This window comes from Amyelois transitella, chromosome 13 (genome assembly GCF_032362555.1).
Source record: "Amyelois transitella isolate CPQ chromosome 13, ilAmyTran1.1, whole genome shotgun sequence".
NCBI classification, from domain to species: Eukaryota; Metazoa; Arthropoda; class Insecta; order Lepidoptera; family Pyralidae; genus Amyelois; species Amyelois transitella.
In genome coordinates, this window is record NC_083516.1 from 3,540,699 (window position 1) to 3,558,117 (window position 17,419).

Here is a 17,419-nt window from a genome sequence, read left to right on the forward strand (position 1 = left end):
TTTATTTGCTTAAATATAGGTCCTTATAAGTATAGTAAATTAAAAACAGTTGTAAATATTATGAAATAAATATATTTACAATATTATATAGTTTCAAACACCATTTAATACGAAAATATAAACTGTATGTTCATTGATTTAGAAACATTAGTAATATTATTTTATTTATTAATCACCGACATATAATCACATCAACAATTAGGCCAACCACATTCTTACTCTGATTTGGTTTCCACTCTATTTTGTCTCCACTTTTGCTCCTGTAATTGATAGAAACATCCACATTGAATTCAACAACAACACATTTTAATATCGACGGTTGAAAGGCTAATTGTGTCAAGCGACATTTTTTGCGATATTGAGTTATATACATATTTGGAATCAGCGAATTTTTCTCCATCGTTTGGGCTCACTCTCATATTTTTCTGAGCATTTTTTTGGCGCTTGACACAACCGCAAAAAAGGGTCTCATTTTGGCGGTCATTGATCTAAACGACAAAGATTTGGGTAAATTTGTGGATCTGCCACTTAAACCTTTTTGACTTTTATCATAATTTTTGTGTCAAGGCGTATGGATTACATTGCATCATACTATTTTGAAAATCAGAGGCGATTGCGCCAATTTGCCTTTTCGCTTTTTATAGGATATGGTCGCTTGACCCATTTTGATTTCAAAGATAATATTGAAGTACGTCGCTTAGCCGTTTTTGTTTTCCATCGCCCCACACACGCATGTCGTTTGACACATTTTGTTGCACGATGTAGGTAGTTATCGTGTTGTGTGCGCTACCGAGGCATGTTTCGCTCGCGCTCGCGCACGTCTTCGGCGTCAGTCAAACGCCGGCGGTTAACGAAGTTGTACATACATACATACATAAAATCACGCCTCTTTCCCGGAGGGGAAGGCAGAGACTACCTTTTTCCACTTGTCACGATCTCTGCATACTTCCTTCGCTTCATCCACATTCATAACTCTCTTCATGCATGCTCCTTTAATTTCTATTTCTGTAACTACATCTTCTTTCAAATCACAACATTTCCTTACCACGCTGTTCCTTATCCGGTCACTCAATTTCACACCCATCATACTCCTTAACGCTCTCATTTTCACTGCATTTATTCTGCTTTCGTGCTTCTTTTGCCATACCCAACTTTCACTCCCATACATTAATGTCGGAACCAATACGCCCCTATGCACAGCCAGTCGAGCCTTTTTGGATAGTTTCTGACTGCTCATAAAGGCATGCAACGCTCCATTCACCATGTTCCCTGCGTTCACTCTCCTTTCAATATCACTAACACACTTGCCATCTGATGTAAACTTTGATCCTAGATATACAAACTCTTTCACTTGCTCAACTTTTTCTCCTCCAATCAAAATATTACATGCTGTCATTTCTTTCTACATACATACATACATTAAATCACGCCTCTTTCCCGGAGGGGTAAGCAGAGACTACCTGTTTCCACTTGCCACGATCTCTGCATACTTCCTTCGCTTCATCCACATTCATAACTCTCTTCATGCATGCTCGGGGGTTTCGGGTACTTTTGACCTGACCCTTTACCAGGACGTCCTTAATTTGATCAAGATACCTTCGTCTAGGTCTTCCCCCTCCGACCTTTCCCTCCACACTCTCCTTGTATATCTGCTTAGTCAACCTGTTTTCATTCATCCTCTCCACATGACCGAACCATCTCAACATACCCTTTTCTATTCCTGTCAATACTTCTTCTTTCACATCGCAACATTCCCTTATCACGCTGTTCCTTATCCTGTCACCCAATTTCACACCCATCATACTCCTTAACGCTCTCATTTCCACTGCATTTATTCTGCTTTCGTGCTTCTTTTGCCATACCCAACTTTCACTCCCAAACATTAATGTCGGGACCAACACGCCCCTATGCACAGCCAGCCGAGCCTTTTTGGATAGTTTCTGACTGCTCATAAAGGCATGCAAAGCTCCATTCACCATGTACCTGCGTTCACTCTCCTTTCAATATCACTATTACGCTTGCCATCTGATGTAAACTTTAATCCTAGATATACAAACTCTTTCACTTGCTCAACTTTTTCTCCTCCAATCAAAATATTACATGCTGTCATTTCTTTCTCCATTTCAAAAACCAGTGTTTTAGTTTTACTTACGTTCCCTCTCATTCCGTTCTCTTTTAAAGCTTCATGCATACAGTTTACCATCTGCTGTAACTCCTCCGCTGATGACGCCAGTATAACCTGATCGTCGGCATAGCGCAGACATTTGACGAGTAACTCATTCATCCTTAATCCACTTTCAGACTCTTTGGTTGAACAGTTCCGGTGACGCAACACATCCTTGCGTAACGCCTTTCTCAATCTTAAACCACTCTGTGTGCGCTCCGTTTATCCTGACACAAGCACTCGAATCCTCATATAAGCATTTCTTTTTTGTTTTATTTAAAAATAACCGTTATTTAATTCCTAAAAAATTATTGTATTAATGACAAGAACCTAAAGTCATGATCACCTTTCTATTGGCATGCCGTTTGTTTCAATTGCTCAATTTTCTTTTTGTATTATTTTGTCTTTTAAACTGAAATATCAATTTAGTGTTGAAAATTACATGGCATTAAAATCATTTTCAATTATTTTGTATTACATGGGATGGGCGCTTGAACCATTTTGCTGTCCAGTTATTTGTTCACTTCAAGCATTTGACTCATTTTGCTGTCAAGTTATTTGTTCATTTCAAGCATTTAACTCATTTTGCCTTTCCCTGGAAAAGTGTCATTTTGATGTAAGCGCCATAAAATTACTGAAATATTTCTAAATAGTAACAGAAGTAATGGTTTTACGTACTTTTTAACCTTATAAATATACTGTATTAATTTTATCAAAATCGGTCAAGCCATTTTTTAACAGCGAATTTTTTTCCAAAAATTAAAACTTTAAACCGCTTTTTCTCAGCTTTCACAAAATGGCGCTTACCACAATTAGCCTTTCAACCGTCGATATGGATTACAGTACATTTGTAATGCAGTTAGTATTGTGTTACAATGAATATGAGATGGACGTAAAGGAGTTGTGAAGTTATATGTATAATGATTAAAATCTGAAGAGTTTTTTTCTGTTTGATATACATAAATTGTAAAAGTTAGTGTTTAGGAAACTTTAAAATAAACTGCCTTCTCGTCGTTTTTAAAATCTAAACTTTATTTTCACTAAAAATCCTTTACAATAATCACAACCAGGCGCTAGCTATTCAGACAACACGGCACTGTTTTACAACAAGACAGACATGACAGAACATGCTGATGAAACAACTACATGCATTACATTACTAAAAGTATTGTGAAAAAGATATTTTGTTTATTAGTATCTTCTCTTTCAAAAATCTAAAATAGTGACCACGCATAGTCAGCAGGGGGTGCATGCTGTCCGTAAAATTATTACCATTGTCTTATTATGATGCTGCTTCCTTCAGGACAGTGACAATAAAATATAAAGTAAAACATTAGGTATGTATTAACATACTGGAACTGAATAAATAAAAAAATATGAAATTTATGAAGACATATCTGTGTACCCAGTGCATCTACAACATTCAGCAAATATAGAGAAAGCAAATAAATTTCCCAATGATTCCCCAATATTTATCTATTATTTGCGCAAATGCTGTCCTTATGAGGTAACCAGGGCAAATGACCAATTTTGAAAGGACCATTGCGAGTCGCACAAATACTTGGTAGGATATTATTATTAAACTTTCGATAATAATAATAGTCAGAAAAAGCTGTAGATGGAAATTGAAAGGCAGTATTCGTTTAGGCTCTAAAGATGATTTAGCATGCACATTTCGCGACACCACACGGTGGCAAACATGACGCCATTTCTCTGTATGAGAGAAACTCATTTGGTTTATGTACATAAGTTTTATGTATAATTTTTGATCATCGCACAAAAGACTTGTCCACATGCTTTTTCAAGTAGTCTATACTTTGAAGTCTCATTTAGGTAAATTACATACCTACCTACTTCAAATTAATTTATATCAATAGCAAACCAAAGTAGTGGTAGTCTCTGCCTACCCCTCCGGGAAAGAGGCGTGATTTTATGTATGTATGTATATCAAATAGTAAACCGGCTCAGAATTGGAGTCTAGTAATAAAAAGACTTTATAGTAAAATATATTTAAAAAATATATGACTGTCCTTTTTAGATCAAATAATTACACAGTGTCAGACAAAAATTTGGATTGGCTTTTTACCCATTCGAATCAAGATCGAGCTAACATTTACATGGACTAGCACAAGGCTGAATCACTAACAGGTACCGTTTACCCCATAAAGCGTTCACAATCTTGTACCAACTGCACCCGACTTGCAAAATGAATAAATATCAGTCAAAACTAACTTCAATTGTTTCTCGTTTTCTTCTTTAATTAACTCAATTCACATATTAAATAAAGTGCAGTCTATTCAGGATTGTAAGCAAACGCTTTTCGAGAATGGAACCCTTTTGGACACCCTGTAAAAGTGAGACGTACCAATACGGCGACCTCATTGGACAGGCGGTAAGCGATCGCTCGCAATTTGTATCGCAGCTTGAGTCCACCTTGCGTTTTCTTGCGCAGGGTCCTCAGTATTGTGTACATGTTGCAAAAATGCAGCAAAAGATATAAAGCCGCCAGGTAAGACACCTGTCGAATGTCGCAAAAAAAAAAAAGTAAATAAAACATGCAGAAATTGGGCGCAACTGAAAAACAGATTTATTTATTAGGCGCAATATCAAGTTATTATTTATCTGAAAGTTTAAAATATAAAACGTACAAAGATTATTAAGTACAAGAAAATACTATTAATGTAATCTTGAATAAAAAATATTGGTTAGAAGAGGCCGATCAGAATTTGCACTTCTTATTACATATATGCCGAATATTATTATCAAAATTATACACTATAACTGGTTAACTACAAAATACACAAAACATTCTACAAAGATTAACTACTCCCAAGATATACACATTAAAGAGACCTTATCGGTACCTATTACCCCTATGACTAGGTCTGTAGATAATAAAAAAAGACATATTAATAAATAGAGCAAGATCCCAGAGCCGTAAGACACAACTTATTTTCTAAAGAATGGATCTTTCGATTCTCAGTAGTCTTTCATGTACTTTTAATACCTGCATGTTTGTGAGACTTGCCCGGTGACACCTGCGCAGGTACCAGGCGAGAAAGGTAACTAAAAATCACAGTTACTTAACTTAAATTTTTATGACTGATTTTTATATATATTTTATAGACTATTACTCTGAAGTCATATCAGAGAAGTCAGACGCTTTCCATGCGCCAAAACTTTTGTCAGACGCTTTAAAGCTCTATCAAAAATAAATTAACTTAATTTATTTTTAAATGTCTGACTTTTATATATGTTATTCAGATAACTATTACAATGTTGTATTAAATCAGTCAGACAGTTTGTAATGACCAAACACCCCTTAAACACAAGAATTACTCAGCCTCGAGTATGAGCGCGATAGCACAATGCGCATGCGCGTCAGAGTAAAATATCTAATATTTGAAAAGTACTTACTGTTTTCAATTTCATATTTTTGCATATCTATTCAAATACGATGAAATTTATAATTAAAATAATAATTAATCATTTTTAAAATAATATAATATATTGCATACTAGCTGTTGCCCGCGACGTCGTCCGCGTAAAGTTCGAGTTGAATCTTAATCATACAGTCTGATACAGACAGACAGACAAAAATGTAAAAAAAATTCTCTATTTGTTTCAGTCAAAATATTAAATGTACAGACAAAATATTTTTACCGTATGATTATATGTAGTATTTAGATTTTCAGTTTTTTTAATAAATACTCAAACAACACAAAAAAAAAACATTTTTAATAAAAATTAATATATATCTTGTTATTGTTGGGACTCGAACTCGGACCGCCAACTTGACAGTCTCACGCGCTAACCACTGGACCATCGAAGCCATTGCGGTGGTGTCGAAATTAAAGTAGACTACATACATATGGTCACGTCTATATCCCTTGCGGGGTAGACAGAGCCAACAGTCTTGAAAAGACTAAATAGCCACGTTCAGCTATTTGGCTTAATGATAGAATTGAGATTCAAATAGTGATAGGTTGCTCGCCCATCGCCTTAAAAAGAATCCCAAGTTTGTAAGCCTATCCCTTAGTCGCCTTTCACTTATATTTATATGTTATAGGTTTACTATTACTATACTATTTTTTAATTGTTTATGATTTTATTTTTACGGAAAATTCTGCCAGCAACGACAATCTAACTGATGATGAGGACGATGACTTGAGTGGACAGTATAGAGATTTAATAAATGATGAAAATTCAAATGATTATTTTGATGATGCAGATGATAAAGAGACAATAAAATAATTATTCAATTGATTAATCATAATTAATTATTTTTTTATTGAAATTATTATAATAGATATATTTTTTTAAATAAAATAAAAATCATTCTTTTTGAAAGGCTATTGCTACAAAAAAATTCATTTTCCCCTATTTATATGCAATATATATGCAAAATGATTAATTATTATTTTAATTATAAATTTCATCGTATTTGAATAGATATGCAAAAATATGAAATTGAAAACAGTAAGTACTTTTCAAATATTAGATATTTTACTCTGACGCGCATGCGCATTGTGCTATCGCGCTCATACTCGAGGCTGAGTAATTCTTGTGTTTAAGGGGTGCTTGGTCATTACAAACTGTCTGACTGATTTAATACAACTTTGTAATAGTTATCTGAATAACATATATAAAAGTCAGACATTTAAAAATAAATTAAGTTAATTTATTTTTGATAGAGCTTTAAAGCGTCTGACAAAAGTTTTGGCGCATGGAAAGCGTCTGACTTCTCTGATATGACTTCAGAGTAATAGTCTATAAAATATATATAAAAATCAGTCATAAAAATTTAAGTTAAGTAACTGTGATTTTTAGTTACCTTTCTCGCCTGGTACCTGCGCAGGTGTCACCGGGCAAGTCTCACAAACATGCAGGTATTAAAAGTACATGAAAGACTACTGATAATCGAAAGATCCATTCTTTAGAAAATAAGTTGTGTCTTACGGCTCTGGGATCTTGGACTAAAAGAACGATGAGAATTAGTATTCGAATGTTGATGGCGCGTTTATGCTATTCTGCGCATTGGTTATGCAACTCTTTATTCTATCTAGTACAATATTACTAGTACATAGCCCTATCAATAAGTAAACGTATTGATAGGGCTCGCCTATAAAATAATGTTACATTTCAATACCATACAGCCATACAGAATCTACACTGACCAAAATATACAAAAGATATAAAGGGCATGAAAATTGATTAATACCTAATCATAATTACAATGATCAAACGAGATTACAATTTGTGTTAACACTTTTATGAATACATAAACTACTTTTGCATGCATGCGAAACATGCAAGAGGCCGGAACATCTGATGAGACGCAACAAATTTTCTCTTCAAATATTTTAAGTCTTCGCATTAAGGTCTTTAGTTGTTTATTGGTTACTGTGCGCCTCATTAAATTTCGGTCTTCGTTACTGGACTTCACAAAATAAAATAAATCAAGCTTTTGGCACCAATTTGTGATAAATAATAATATTACCGTTATATTGTGACTATCGCTGGTTCTTCTATAAAAATACATGTAAAAATCAGATCTCTGTTTACATCAATTAAGGTGTTTAAAATTAAAATAAAATATCATAACTAATTATAAATTACACATAATAAATAGTATCATATTTATTGTATTCACAAAGAAAAATGTTCTTGTCAATAAGAATTACATGTTCAATTAAATAGAGTTCAGAATGATTAAAATGACAAAAACATATTGCTTTGCATTGGATTTACATTATCTTACATTTATTGGTAACGAGTAGATTGTCCTTCGGGGAGGTCACAGAACTAAGGTAAGGTTGATTTTACTAATAATGACACTCGGTCAAAGAATCCCAATAACGATCACTTTAACATCTGTTTAGTACTTGTACTTAATGAATACCGAATTTATTCCATTATGAAAATATTTTACTTAGTGAAAGGTTAAACACCTCTGTATCATATAATGTTCTGATTTGACTCACAAAACATTTTATCGGCTGTTCCATTTTGAGTTAATGTTATTAAAAACGTACAAAGTAAAGAGAGCATGCGGTAAATTAAATAGAAGACAAATAAATCGGAATAGATGAGTTTATCGAACCTGTTATCGCGGCAAATGAATTCTGCTACTACTCGTTCCCAATACAGTAAATATGTATAATCAAAGGCGGAGAAACATAACCTCTGTTTATTCAAACCAAAACCAAATAATGGGTCGGGTTTCTCTGCTGACTGTACCTGATCCGCTGCATGACCTTTGCCCGAGCACACACCTATACGTGAAAGTTTCATTTAGCTAATTTTGTGCGCCACGGTAGCTATAAGTGCACCTGCCCCTATGTTGGGAATAATAAGTAATTATTTCAAACGGAGAAATTTAAATTACAATAAATAAAATATTTTAGACATCGAAAATATTCAACATAGGTGTGCAATCAGGATCATATGTCTAAAAACTAAATATCCACTACTTACACATACAATTACAACAACCTACACAACATGAACTTGGTCCACATAATAAACTTTTGGAACTAAAAATGCATTTGTTTTAACTATTTAAATAAATATTTTGTTGCTCAAGTAAGAATAAGCCGACCAAAATACGAAGATAACTGCTGAATTAAAGCTGTTCTTTGCAAAACATCACAAACTTTATTTTTTTCTTTTCTCAAATGATGTTTTACATCATATTCAATAAAAGCATCTAAATGCATGAGTTTTATAGAAAACATATTTTAAAAACAAAAGTAAAGACAAGCTTGAAAGCTGAGGCCGAATATTCTTACTGAAAACACAATTTATTTGTTACTTGGGCGACATTTTCCACTATAAAACAGCCACAGTGACATGCAACGCCGCCTTTTATTATATTTGAAAACTTTTATCTATAAAATTTAAAATATATTCGATTGAGCTTATAATCAGTGCGATTGATATATTTTTTTTTACTTTTTTTGGTACTGTTATCGCATGTATTTTATTACATAACTCATTCAAATATACCAATACGCGGCCATTGAGGTCAAGAGTCGGTCTGCATGAAGCGATTTACCAACCACCGAATCTTTGAAAATTGTTTCACCATAAAATATTATTATATTTATATGATTTTCGCCATACACTCTGTTCAAGACATGTTTTGACAAGAACTAAACGTATCAATTATTGGTCAACATTTTTTGAGAGAACTATAGCGGCATACATTCATTGTCAGGTTAACTACATGTTTATATTCTTTTTTAGGCGAATCAAATTACCTATTTGAATTCGTGAAAGATCTGAACAAAAAACATACACACAGGACATGACTTTATTATTTCAACAGTTGTTTTATTTAAATCGATATATAACGTACCTTCAGATCTGTCCAAAACACTGTTTTTTTTTTGTAAAATGTTTACTTCACTTTCAAAACTTGTGCTTAGTAAATAAAGAACTAACATACATCAAATATCTGAACTTTATGCCAACTTTACGCAATGCTTAAATACGCTTGTAAATCGCTCCACCAAGTCCGTTCCTGATCGTGTTTAAATTATTATTGTTCTATTATTCTACTCCACATAAACCGGTGCTGTAGCTGCATCCATTCAGTATTCTACCTGTTCGCTGAGTTTCTGAGGTATGACAAAGAGTGTGGTCGCTGTGTTCCCGATGCCGAGGAGCAGGAACGACATGCTTAAAGCTGCCACCTGTTTTGTTGCGTTCATAGGGAAATACACTTAATATGAGGTTACATTATTTATACTACTATAAGGCAAAAACAAAACGCAGCCGCTATCGTGAGAACATTATAAATCTCCTCAAATATATGTTCACATTGGCTATGAATTATTTTTCTTAACATATTAGTTTTAAACTTGATTTTGTATAAAAGATGATTAGCGACAGAAGATAGAACAAAAAATATATGAATAGCTGTCATTTTAATCATATAATTAAAAGTTAAGTTATCTAATAATTTTACCTTTAATCGTAATAAATAATAATAAAATTAAAAAGGTACTAGCATTATTAAATACTTGTCGTTAATTCTAAATTATTTTATAAAACTTTTTTCAATTTACAAATCCTAAATATGTTTAAGAACAGTCTACTTTTCTAGTGAAGTAAATGAGTTTTCCAAATTGCCAATTCCAATTTTAATAGTCATGTTATCAGTTAGAGGGACCATCTGTTTTCTGAAGATAGGGCCAATATAAGCCAGTTACAATATATACTCTTTAACTATACGAATTAACGTGACACGCAGGTATATGATAGAGAAACATAATCTTATATGTTTTATATTTTAGGTCGATCCGCACATAACATTTGGGGGCTTAGAATGTAATCTTAGGCACTTTTATCATAATTAGAAAAAAAATCAATGACTACATACCTGCCATGTTGCTTCCGGATGATAACTGAGGTTGTACAACGTGTAAGCAATGTACAGTTGGAACACATAGCCTCCGAACAAGAAGGGAAGCAGGTACGACAGTCCTCGCCACATCCACGAGTGGAAACCCTCAATTGTTATGTCCATATTGTGCCTGGCACCTAAGGCCTTTAGCCTGTATAGGACCCCGCTTTGGTACCTAAACTGCATATATTGTACCACACCTGGAAATATATTCAAATTATTTCACAATCAAGATTATAGTTACGATATGCATTAGAATAAAAATTAACTTAGCATACATTATTTTTTTAGACTTTTTTAACAAGGCTACAATAAGTATTTAGTTAAAGTTTAAAAAAATACTACAAATCACGTCTTTTCTCCTTGCGGGGTAGACATAGCCATGAAGTCTGAAAGTTCATGTTTAGCTGTATGTAAAAAATACTATTTGCGTAGGAATTGAATTGATGTTTCGATTCAGTGGTGACTAGTTTATGCTCATTTATTTTTTCTCTTTATAATTTTAATATATTTACACCCGGTTTGAAATATAAAATTAGCTGTTTAAATTGATACATTTCTACGTAAAAATTTTAAAGTGGAAATGAATTTGCGAGGTAATTTGAGTGAGTGAATGGGTCGAAACAAGGATTATGAGTGTGAGAACAATACTTTTTGAAAAGAGTAAGACGTGAACCAGTGTGTATTAAAGAAAAAATAAGAAAACATCGAAAACCTTCTATATTATATTCGCCATCCCGGAACTATAGAAATGTATACAAATACATACATAAACTATTACCTAACATATACAGTAAACGAAGGTCAATCGGCCGGAGAATCATTTCAATGCATGACGCGACCTTTCCTCAGTGTGTGTTGACCATGATATGGCAGATATACTCGTACATACGCTAAATTACATAGGTACAATAGGTATTTTTTATATTATACTTAAGGGCCATTTAAAAAAAAAAACATTTAAATAAAACCTGTTAGGCACTTATTTTTTAAAAGACACCAGTCTTACACCAAACACGCCCGATCAAGTATATTTTTATATAAATAATGCCAAACACCTTTCTATAGTGAGCTTTATCAAAACTTGTTTTTACCATCGCAAATCCCACGGGAACCATACTTTATGCCGGTCCTTCCCAAGACTATGTGTGAGGTAGGTAAATTGCAAGTTTATATGGATATCAACATTGTTATAAAAATTTCTGAGTCTGTTAAGGTAAATTTTTATTGAAATTTGTCAAGTTTCAAGTTTTTCACACTTTTTTATACTATTTAAAAAAAAACAAGGTGATTGGCCTTAGTTTGCGGATATGAACTAATCTGGAGCAAAGTTCACATAAATAAAAGCAAACTCACAATAATAATGGAAAAAATCAAATTTAGTCGATTTGATAAATCTATAGATAACCACACTGTCACGGAAGTTCGTAATTTAAACAGATCTAGCTATTGCCTGCGACTTTGTACGCGCATTCCCGTGAGTATTGCTTAAAGTAACCTAAAAATAGTAGGTATGTTTGACTTCTATGTACAATATTTTTTATAATATTATATATGTCCTCAAAAAATCCCAAAATTATATTATACATATATAATAACGTCTTCATTCCATACGCTTAGATAGAGCCAACAGTTTCGAGAAGACTAATGAGCAAGTTTCAATTATTCAGTTTTAAATGTCCTTTGACAAACAAAAAATGCTATTATTTGAATGTTATTTTCATTATAAAGCCATCTAGCTCAATGTGACCTTGGATTGTTGCTACTATTGGCTCTGCCCCGTGAGGGATAAAAAAGTAATGCTTACCTATATGTGTAATCAGTATTTTAAAAACACTGTTATACTCACTTATGTAAGCGATGAAGCACATGAAAGTGTGCCGGAACTGATTCCATGGTTCATTCTGGGGCCAAATGAGTAATATCCCTGCGACCACCGTGGACACGAAGTGGTGCAATCTCCACCAGCCCTTGATCCTGGAGCCGTTCACCTTCAAGATACTCTCCCTTATCGTGAGCGTGCAGTAGTACCACACCAACAGGAATATCAGTATGAGTTGTAAAGGCCTGCCAACATTTACAAGTTTTGATAAGGACATTAAATAAAACTGCGTCGTTTGCGTCCCCACAACTTAGAATGGGTTCACTCAATCTGTTTTGAATGGATGTCGTAAAAAGGTTAAGGTAATAGGCATAGTCACCTAGCTTTTAACACATACCAATATTGGTTAGATTCCCATACACAAAGGATGCAGAGGTCAGAGTTAGGGGTCCTATTCTATTAAAGTTCCGGGAACCACACGACATAGAAATGAGTCGTATGAATGTAACAAGTGATGTAGACCAATATTTTGGTCGACCTTTGACATTGAATTTTGTAAACGCATGCAAGCAGATGATTAAGTAATTGCGTGATTAATATTATCAATTATACGTAACTGAACAATATAGATAAATAATTTTATTAATTTGAAGTAGTTTCGAGATAAGGTGGCTTAAGAGTACCGCACGTTAAGACTTTAGGAAATTAATATACCAATGTTAGGTCCATAGTCTCATAGTCATATGGTTGCTTGTTTGTAAACTCTTTATTGCGCATAAAAAGAAACGTAACAGAATATAAAATAGTCATTGGATTTAGAAGAATATGTACAATGGTAGACTTATCCCATTGGGATTTTTTCCAGTTAACCAAAATAAAAAGGAAAATCTAAAATCTAATGTGAAATACTATTTCACTGAATTATGGACACACTATCAGTAGTTTTTTTAGACACTCTGCACGTCTAAAAAGAAAGAAGGAAACTTTAACTGCTTTCTATTATCTAATAGAAAACAGTTAAAGTTTCCTTCTTTAATATTACACATTTTAAGTGTGATAAATAATGATAAATAATCTTCACATATTATCTCTTTATAATACTTTTATTACAGTACAAATAGATAATAATTAGTCCCTTAATATCGTTTTAATCATAAAATACATTCGTTATCTATGTTTACTGGGGTTTGCCAGATCAATAATAGCATAATATCTATTAATAAGCAATATTCATATTCAAGAATCTACAACATGGTGCCGTGTGGATTCCGGCACCAATAGGAGTATAAAAAGAATAAGACCACTCCATCTCTTTCCCATGGATATGGTAAAAGGTGACTAAGGGATAGGCTCATAAACTTGGGATTCTTCTTTTAGGCGATGGGCTAGCAACCTGTCACTATTTGAATCTCAAAACTATCATTAAGTCTAACAGCTGAATATGGCCTGTCAGTCTTTCAAGACTGCTGGCTCTTTTTACCCAGCAAGAGATATAGACGTGATTATACGAATGAATTAATAAAGAATATACCATCGCCTAGTGTTTGACCCAGGTCATGTCTAACTTGCTGTATTAGTTCACTTGATCGATTCTATAATAGTTAAATATAATTAAAAAACTATATATATAATATATATTTGTTGATGATCCAAACTACTATATTACCCTGTTAACATGCAGGGTCACGGAAGTAAGATTGGAGAATCTTTGTCTAAAACTGACTTTCCTACACCTAGATCGTGGTCATAGACGGCCCTCGGTCCTCGCCAAGGTCGACAATATTATGTTAACAATAACAAGCATAATACACTCATGTCAATTTTACCAATTAAATAGAACTATAGATTTACTAAAACAAAAAACGTAAAGTATGCTTGATAAAAGTTTCCATGTCAGTTTATATCTAGTGAGTAAAAAATAAAAAATAGATACGTCGCGTTGGCCTGAACTAAACGAAGATGACTCGCAATAAAAATGCGTATGAGCATATTACTCCGTGTATAGAAATAACCGAGTTTATTGGTGTAGTGAGTAAACGAAATCAATGTAATTGTTGAAACCACTGGGGTTGTTGGCCTATTTAAATAAAAAAAATGTATATAGCATACCTGAAATCTATGTACAGATTTAAAACCGCTAAGACGAATGCTATCGCACTTAGTATCAGCTTGAATTTCTCGTATTCATCTTTGTATTTGAATCTGAAAAAAGTATTATTACACTCATAAACTCATGAAAAATAGTAGAAACTATTGAAATAAACGAGTTATACAATGCATATTTTGTCTGTGAGTTTGCCATATTGACCAACCCATCTAAATCATACTTAGTCAGTTAAAACTAGTAATCGCAGAAATGAGTTTTTTTTTATTTCTCTATTTCATAGCTAAATTTAGATAAGATTTTCCGATAATAGAGGTTTCAAAAGGTGTGTCAAAGAGACTTCAATTATTTTTAATATTGCTTTAAAAAAATAAGATTTCCTTGTTCAAAGTCAACCAACAAAGCAAGAAATGGCATAAGAATGTACCTACTTTACTTGAAACTACAGAAATTATGTGTCGTCGAATTGCACAATATAAAAATGTTTTGGTGTCTCACTGTACCTTCAATCTTAACTGCCTCAAAAGCAGTGGTCAGCGGTATTGCGCTTGTCGGTGACGTGACACAGAAAGACCTAGATTCAAATCTCATAACACAAGTGTTCAACTTACTTTGAGGCTAACTAAATTTGTAACGTAAATAGTTATAGCTTACTTGTCATTTTTGTTTAGAATAGACACGTTGACGTTTCCGAGTATGATGCGCAGATACAGACTGTTCTGTTTCGGCAGAGTGGCTTTGATCTCGTGAAGCATGGCTTTCCTCTTCATAATCTCCTTCTCCAAATTCGCCACGCGCTCATCTTTTGTTACGCCTTTCGTTTCTAACCTGTTTGAAATAATACATACATATAATCACGTGTATATCCCTTGCGGGGTAGACAAAGCCAACAGTCTTGAAAAGACTGATAGGCCACATTCAGCCGTTTGGCTTTATGATGGAATTGAGATTTAAATAGTGACAGGTTGCTAGCCCATTGTCTATAAGAAGAATCCCAAGTTTAAAAGCCTATCCCTTAGTTGCCTTTTACGACATCCGTGGGAAAGAGATGGAGTGGTCCTCACTTTATTTTGATGCCGGGAGCCACATGTCACTTTATATTGGTGGCGGGAACCACACATTCTTTTACTTGATAACAATCTGTTTGATAACAAACATTTATAGTTTGAATGAACTTATGAATTCATTGTCTTTTTTCACAGTAATTTAAAAAGTAAATACAAACCCATATTCAACTTTGAATTTATTATAGATACATAATGTTGAAAGAATATATTTATAGTCAAGTGAGTGAATAACTAACATATGTTGGTGTTGGCATCATTTATCAAATTATGGGGTCTCCTACATGTGTTGTTATAAAATGTTCAAAGCCTCCTCTTTCATTTTGTGTTTCTAGTTGCCAGTTGTAAACACTATACTTCAGAGCTTGGTGCTCATATAGAGCCATTTACATCCCATTAAATTAATTTTGGTCAAAACAATAAGTGTTATCTGTGTTTGGGCATTACAATGTATACACAGTATTTTTAGTTAACAAGTTATCGGTATCAGTCAGCTATCAGATAAAAAAGTACACGTTGGAATTGCTGAATCAACCAACAGCTTAGTAACATTGATATTAATGTTGCAAAACTTTAATTCTATTATAAAGAGGAAACATTTGTATGTATGTTAAAAAAAAATTCAACCGATTTTGATGTTATTATAGCGAACTCGATTTTTTTTTCAAAATTAACATACGTAGCTACTTTTTTTTTTATTATTATTTTTGATACATATAAAATAGGTATTAGTTTTAGTCCTTATTTATTAATAAAAAAAATTTGATTTGCTGGCTATCCTGATTTGTGAAGTGATAATCTATCCATAACAGATATTATCAAAAACCAAGAACCAACAACATGTTGAGACAATCTGTCAGGGAAGCAATGTTGACATGCAAATGCAATCAAGATAATAGATCTGACCTTTTCAATGCTCCCGAGATAACATTTATGCGATACCGCTGGTGTTCCAACTCTTTCATACATTGTGACTGGAGCTCTCCAACTTCTTCTAATTTTGCAATATAATCTTTATTTACAGTCTGAAATCATTTACATGAAAACTAAGTAACAGTCTCAATTTTTTTTACAAAAATTTGATGTTCTCAGTTAAAAGAAAAGTTTGGTAGATACAAATTCTTTCCTTATACACAACTGTAGTACAAATACAGACACAGCTAAGGAAAGCAAAATTATTTAGACCATTAATATCATAAAATTACTAAAAATGCAGGCAAGTTTGTTTGGATGATCCCAATACAGTGGTGAATAGACCAGAAAATAACCTACAGCCTAAAGGTGTTTAATAGATAAAATAACAACAACATCATATTTTATTCGCTAGTAAATGCACCATTCATCAAGGTTTAGTTTGGCTGCACTTATTTATTGCAGACTATAAAATTATAAATTGTATAATAATTAAATGTTAACTTGTAAGTTATATAAGTTAATAATAGTTATAAGTTAAACTTTAATTTTTTGAAACAAATAGGTCGATCTTACTATAATGAGTAGGCTCTGGAGAGGCTGAACTAAAAACATATGTTATTTGTTTTAACTCACCTCCAAGCGTCTGTAATCTGATAATAAATCTTCCCATTCCTTGAGACATTCCTCGACGTCCATTTTCACTATCAAATGATGGTGGGATTTAAATTTAAACTATTTCACACTATCAATTCGAGAAACTCCAGCAAAACGGAATATACATATCCTCGATGAGCAACTGACAAACGAAATGAATGAATTGACACAATCAATGAAAGATATGAATTAGTAGACAATGACATTTTCATTCGATTTCTGACATTAGAGATGAAGTAGTCGATTTTTACTAAGATTTATAATTACAGTGATTTAATCGGTAATT

At 33.2% G+C, this 17,419-nt stretch overlaps 1 protein-coding gene across 2 annotated transcripts; it reads right to left on the reverse strand.

The window, feature by feature from the left end:
* Window positions 1–49: 49 nt before the first annotated feature.
* Window positions 50–17,314, reverse strand: LOC106137035 (transmembrane protein 120 homolog). Of its 2 annotated transcripts, XM_013337777.2 has the most exons (9): window positions 17,113–17,314; window positions 16,471–16,589; window positions 15,155–15,328; window positions 14,506–14,598; window positions 12,424–12,641; window positions 10,551–10,774; window positions 9,772–9,861; window positions 4,530–4,682; window positions 50–260 (listed from the first exon to the last, which is right to left on the reverse strand). In XM_013337777.2, the coding sequence occupies exons 1-9, from the start codon at window positions 17,173–17,175 to the stop codon at window positions 216–218; spliced, it is 1,179 nt and encodes a 392-aa protein (XP_013193231.2). In that variant the 5' UTR covers window positions 17,176–17,314; the 3' UTR covers window positions 50–215. The 2 variants fall into 2 exon arrangements, with proteins under 2 accessions (XP_013193231.2, XP_013193230.2); XM_013337776.2 differs by lacking the exon at window positions 9,772–9,861 and having other exon boundaries at window positions 17,113–17,311.
* Between the last annotated feature and the right edge of the window lie 105 nt (window positions 17,315–17,419).

Bases quoted from the DNA above. Each gene is read 5' to 3' on its own strand.
- LOC106137035 (XM_013337777.2), bottom strand. From the start codon at position 17,175: ATGGACGTCGAGGAATGTCTCAAGGAATGGGAAGATTTATTATCAGAT. The intron at 9,862-10,550 runs GTATGTAGTCAT...GCAACAAAACAG, and splicing joins ATCCGGAAGCAACATGGCAG to GTGGCAGCTTTAAGCATGTC. The intron at 4,683-9,771 runs GTAGAATACTGA...GACATTCGACAG, and splicing joins CTCAGAAACTCAGCGAACAG to GTGTCTTACCTGGCGGCTTT.